At 31.2% G+C, this 6,630-nt stretch overlaps 1 protein-coding gene across 1 annotated transcript in view; it reads right to left on the bottom strand.

The window, feature by feature from the left end:
* Nucleotides 1–6,630, bottom strand: part of LOC117183122 (protein phosphatase PP2A 55 kDa regulatory subunit) — a 164,626-nt gene that overhangs the window by 67,006 nt on the left and 90,990 nt on the right. The window contains exon 3 of the mRNA XM_033376303.1: nt 404–692. Within this exon, the coding sequence (XP_033232194.1) occupies nt 404–488 (85 nt within the window). The 5' untranslated portion in view covers nt 489–692. The remainder of the gene's footprint in view (nt 1–403; nt 693–6,630) is intronic.

Below are 6,630 nucleotides of genomic sequence, written 5' to 3'. Positions count from 1 at the left end.
GATATTTCATTTACCAAAAAAGTTCTATGGTTCACAAAAAAATTTTGTTCAATGGAAAAAAGAGGTTGGTAATGTAGGAATCCCACTGTGTCACATGCCCTTCAAATAAAATCAAATAAAAAAATAAATAAATAAATAAAATAAAGTAAAGTAAAGTAAAGTAAAGTAAAATAAAATTACCCATTTTATGCAGATTTGAAAAGAAATAAAAAATCCAATGAATCTAAGACTTGGTTTTTGAGGGTTTTTGGGCACGCACTATCAGGAGAAAAAACGGCAGCTAAATCGCTGACATGGTTCCGAAAAATTTCGGCTGGTAATTACAAAAAAAATATCTGTGGAATGACCCACGTGTTATATTTTCAGTACTTTTTCAAGTGGAGACTCAAGTTCTTTTACTTACCAACCCTCTTGTTTACGGCAGTATTAATCATAGAGCCAAGTTTGGTGAGGCTGGATTGCCTCATGATACTGGATGGGCTCTTCATTTGCTTGACTGTTGGTACCGGAAGCGGTGAAGTTTTCGGACGAGCCAGGATAGCTCCGTTCCGGCAATTCCCGGCAGGATTGGTACCGGGGGGCCGCTGGGGCGGTGCCCCCCATAGACCCACCACCCCCGCGTGACGCGTGGTGACAAATCACTTCTCTTTTTTTTCTTTACACTCCACTTCTTCAGAGACGAGTGTTAATACCTGAGAAGAAAAAAAAATCATCATTACTCACATACACATACTTCACAGCCCAACATGATCTCAAAATAGGGTAAATTGGGTGATTCTTCATTAAAATAGGGGAATGATAACGGAATAAACTTAATGTAGAAATCTGATTAAATTCAACATGAAAGGCTTTAAATTCCTAAGATTTAAGCCGGAAGTAAAAAAAATAGTTGAATTTTCTACCAAAAAAAGGTTTTCTATTAAAGGAGATAAATTGAAAACCCTGAAAGATAAATCTTTAATGGAAGTGTTAAATTTGCAAGCTAAAAGGTCGAATATTTTTAAAAACAGTTCAATTTTCAAGAAAAAAATCATTCAAGCCAAGAAAGATAAATTTGAAAAAAATAAGATGACTTTTCTAGCATAAAAGATCAAATTTCAATCTAAAGGGATGCATTTTCAAAAAAAAGTTGAGTTTTTAACTCAAAAATACAAATTTTCAATAAAATACATGAACCTTCAAATAAAAGAGATAATTTTTCTACCACAAGTGGATCAGTTCAATTTTCAATTTATAAAATTAATTTTTAACAAAAAAAGACGAACAAATAATAATTGGAGTTTCTTATCGGATTCTATTAGTTCAGTTCGCATTTATGTGAAAAAACTAGAGACAAGGAATTTTTTTGAACACAGAAAATATATAAATCCGTTTTTTAAAGAGAGGATTACAGGAAAGAGTTCTCCTATTCATGCAGGTTCCATATTGAATTTAATATAAAACGCTTTATAATTCTTAAAATTTTAAGTCGAAATATATTGCCTTTTTAAACAAAATAATTTAATTTTCAATAAAATAAGGTTTTCTTTCAAAAGAGATAAATTTACTTCAAAAGAAATAACATTTTTAAGCTAAAAGGAAAAATCCTTTGGAAATCTTATACTAAGAATCCGAAAAGCTGTATTTTCAACTAAGAAGTTCACTTACAACCATGAAAGATAAATTTTCAATCAAATAGTTTAATTAAAAAAATTAATGATCAAATAAATACTTTAATTTCAAAGCAAAAGAGACGATTTTTTTACCAAAATAGTTAAATTTTAAACCAAACAGTGGAACTTACATCATACAAAAAAAAGTTTTAACCAAGTGGTTAAATTGTTGGTTGAATTTTCCAAGAACAAAGTTAATTTTTCAACGAAAAAGTTCATATTTAAGCAAAACAAATTAATTTGTAATTAAAAAACAAATCTTAAACATAAAAACAAAAACGATTTTAATTTTGAATAAAAACCAGTTAACTTCATACAAAAACGACACACTTTTAACAAAATAGTTAAATTCTCAGGGTACTGTCACACCTCTGCCTGCCTGCCCGGTGCAGGCAGACAGCTGCCCGCGACCGTTGACACCATGGTTTTTCCGTCTGTGGAAAATCTTAAAATCGCGCGGGAATTTAAAATATTTTAAAAATTTTAAATGAAATAGAACAAGTTTTTACATTTAAAATTGACTATTATGACAAGTTAAATTTTTCCAATATAATGTCAAAATAAGAGATAAAATACTCAGCCCTGAATTGAGTATTTCAGAAATTGTCAAGTGTTTCCAGAAAACTCATTTTGTCAGTCGTAGTGTTTTTTTATTCTTATCTGGTGTTGATGTCCTGTGTCGCACAATCAAAGAAGATATATTGCTGTAAGTGAAATAAATCAGTTTTTATGCTCTTGTACAATGTAAATATTTTTTCAAAGGTGAAACTTCAAAATCGTATAGGAATCGTCAATTTTGTGCAAAATTATGGATAATGTACGGAAATATTTTATATAATACTCGAATGAGTAAGTTAGAGGATTGGGGAAAAATATTGAATATCTGACGCCTTTGTATGAGTAATCCATGTTTGCGATCTAAAATATGTATTTTTTGGGGGATTACTCTGTATTATAAAACAGAACTTTGTTTCTGCTAATTCTAAACCCAGATATATGTATATACATTGCATTTTGCAGGTTAGTTTGCTGTAAGCTGAAGGTTCCTGTACGTATTTGAAATTTCACCTTAAAAACATTATTTACATTGTAAAAGAGCAGAAAAACTTATTTAATTCACTTACAGACAAATATTTTCTTTGATTGCGCGACACAGAACATCAACACCGTATAAAAATAAAAAAACACTACGACTGACAAAACGACTTTTCTGTAAAATCTTGACAATTTCTGAAATTCTCAATTCAGGGCTGGATATTTTATCTCTTAATTTTTCCTTTATATTAGAAAAATGAAACTCATTATCATAATTGTTAATTTTAACTATAAAAACTTGGTTTATTTCATTACAAAATTTAGCAATATTTAAAATTCCCGCGCGATTTTATGTTTTTCACAAAAGGAAAAACAAGGTGTGAACGGTCTCGGGCAGCTGCCTGCCTGCACCGGGAAGGCAGGCAGAGGTGTGACAGTACCCTCAACGACAAAAAAAAAAACAGTTTTTAGTCTAAAAGTTAATTTAAAAAAATGGGTGTGCAAGAATTTAAACAGCTGAATTTTCAGTTAAAAAAATTTTCAACAAACAAACGAATTTTTAATAAAATAGTTCATTTTTGAACAACAGAGATGAATCATCAACCTAAGAAATGAACGTTTAATTAAATAGTTAAATTTTAAATCTAAAATTAATTTTTTCTAGAAACACAGTTGAATTTTAAACAAAAAACTTCTTTTTTAAGCAAGAAATAGGAAATCTTAATCAAGAATGATCAATTTTCTGCCAAAGAAGATAACTGTCAATACAAAAGGATTTTCGACGAGAAATTATGAATTTTTAACAGAATAGTTAAATTTGTAATAAAATAATTAAATTTTCAACCAAATTGTTGAATTTTCAACCTAAAAAGATAAATTTTTTAGAACGTGAATTTGAATTTTCGAAAAATAATTAAGTTCTGGACTAAATAGTAGAATTTTTACTAAAATGAATGCAGTTTTAATTCAAGAGGAAAACAGCCTATAAAGTGGGAAAGAGGTTAATAGGGGAAAGAGTCTAATGTCTGTTTAGAGTATTCCAAGATTAACCCGTGCATAAAAATAACGTGGGCTTTGTAAGGGATACAATTTGTGCAAATATTATGGGGTTGTGTTAATTTTTCGAAAGCTTTTTATCTCTTTTTTGCCCCGCTTGCTGATGTAAAACAGGCAAGGCAGCAACAGGTTGGCATAAACCTTACAGGAAAAGTCAAAAGAGTCACTTGAGTATAACTGAAAACTCAACTGCCTCAGGGATGAGCAAGTTGTAAAGGTAAGGCATCCTTTTCAGTAAGAAAAAAAAACGTGTCCTCTACTTAGAAAGTTACTCAAAGGAAGGAAATTCCATTTTTAAAAGTCAAATATCAAACTTCTATAAGTTCTATTGTAACAATTTTAATAATAAATTCATCAATTCATATGAAATACAATTGATAAATTGATGAAGGATTAATTTTGAACAACAAAAAAATTATTGTAAACAACACATATTTACAACCAAACAGGTGAACTTTTAAACCAGAAAGACGAATTTTCAACAAAAAATTGAATTTTTAACCGAAAAAGATTTTCTGACAAAAAATAAAAAAAGTCCACCAAATTGTTGAATTTACAAGCCAAACAGACTATTTTTCTACAAAATATTTTAATTTTCTACCAAAATCCTTAAATTTTCAACAACAAAAAAATTAAATTTTAACAAAATAGTTCAGTTTTCGAATTAAAAAGTCACGTTTTTTCAAAATCTATTGACTTATAAATCCGAAAAGATGTTCTAGCAAAATAGTTGATTTTCCAACTCCAAAAGATGAATTTTCGACCAAGAAGATCAATTTTGTACGAAAAATAAGAATCTTCAACAAAATAATGAATATAGATAGTTGAATTTTGAACTAAAAAATGGCCCATTTTCAACAAAAAGCGGGATAGTTAAATTTTCAGTTGACAATGTTTAGCAAAGAAAAAAAATCTTTTCTACAATATAATTAAATTTTCAATTACATAAATATGTCAATCTTCAACGAAGAACAGACAATTAAATTTAAATCAAATAGTTGAGTTTTAAGCTAAATAGTTTGCATGTTTTTCAAATAAATTTGACCTAAGAGTGAAAAAATCCAAGGAGATGAATTTTCAAGAAAAAAACCTATTTTCAACCACGACAGATGAACTTCTAATAACAAAACTTGCAACCAAACAGATGAATTTACAAAAAAATAGTAAAACTTTGAAACAAAAAATACTAATTTTTAAAGAAATAATTTCAGTTTCACCGCACAAAAGATGAATATTTAATAAAAAAATACGAATGTTTAACCAAAAAATATTTTTCATTCAAAAAGAACAAAATCAGCCTAATTGTAGAGTTTTTAATATAAAAGACAAATTTTCTACAAACAAAAAGATCAATTTTCAACCAAAATAATTAAATTTTTGACCAAAAGATATTAATTCTGAACCAAAAGCATAACAGTATACTTTTGAATTAAAAAGAATGGACTTTCAACACAAAAAGGTGGATTTTCTAACTGATTTCTATACATTCATTTCAAATAAAAATGCTCTCCAAATACTCTGAAATTCTTTAAATTCGCTGTAAAATCCTAGAATATTCAGAATACTTTGAAATCTTTGCATATTCTGATTTCTCTGAATTCCTTGAATACTATAAATTCTTGAAATTCTCTAAATCCTCAGAATTCCTTCAAATCTTCGGAATTTTTCGAATTCTTGAATTCCTTTTGAAGCCTGTGGAATTCAGGGAGAACTTAAAATTTCAATTCAGTAAATTTCACGAATTTAAGGAATTCAGATAATTTAGAAGATTTCAAGAAACGCAGAAAAACGCCGATCCGCATTAAATACTAAATATTTTTTAGGTGGATTATACTAGTAATCTAAACAGGATGTAGATGAAAAAGTTGCCTACATCAGTTTTTGCTTTCTTTGTTGACTGCTTGTTACCGGCCATGCCAGTGGAAGAGGATCTGTTCGGGTTTGCTGTTGGGCGAACCCGACAACAAAACTGAATAACTACTAGGCAGTCTGATAAGTCCCTGAAAAATGAAACACGGAGACGTTTTTTTGGCGAAAGTCGGTTTTATTTTTTAACATACTCTCCTTTTAGGTCGATACAGCGAGTCCAACGATTTTCTAACTTTTTGATACCGTCCGAAAAGTACTCGATCGGAAGGTCTCCAAAATACGCCTCAGTTTCAGCTATGAGCTCCTCATTTGAGTAAAAACGCTTACTGGTGAGCCATCTCTTCAGGTTAGGGAACAAGTATTAGTCGCTGGGGGTCAGGTCTGGTGAATACGGTGGCTGAGGAACCAATTCGAAGCCGATTTCATGCAATTATGCTTGTGCAACTAAGCATGAATGAACAGGCGCATCGTCGTGATGATAAAGCGGTTTTTTCTTCTTCAAATGCGGTCGTTTTTCGGCGATTTCGATTTTCAATCGGTCCAATAATGATGAATAGTATGCTCCGGTTATGGTTTTACCTTTTTCAAGATAGTCCACGAATATTATGCCATGTGCATCCCAAAATACGGAGGTCATAACCTTTCCGACCTATTGTTGCGTTTTTGGACGCTTCGGAGCACTTCGGCCCGGTGGAACCCACTGTTTTGCCTGTTGCGTTGACTCCAGGAGTGTTGTAGTGGATCTAGGTTTCATCCATGGTTATGAATCGGCGCAAAAGCTCGGTCGGCTTACGCGAAAATAATGCCAAATTCTGCTGGGAAGTTGTCATACGAATTCGTTTTTGGTCCACTGTGAGCAAACGCGGCACCCATCGCGCGCAGAGCTTCTTCATGCCTAAAACTGAATGCACGACACTGCCCACACGTTCCAATGATATGCCTACAGCATTAGCTACCTCTCTCAATTTCATTTTGGGATCATTCAACATCATATCATGGATTTTTTCGACATTTTCTG

This window comes from Belonocnema kinseyi, chromosome 2, assembly GCF_010883055.1.
Source record: "Belonocnema kinseyi isolate 2016_QV_RU_SX_M_011 chromosome 2, B_treatae_v1, whole genome shotgun sequence".
Taxonomy (NCBI): domain Eukaryota; kingdom Metazoa; phylum Arthropoda; class Insecta; order Hymenoptera; family Cynipidae; genus Belonocnema; species Belonocnema kinseyi.
Note: the sequence above shows the minus strand (reverse complement) of the source record. Positions and strands in the feature narration are given on the sequence as shown.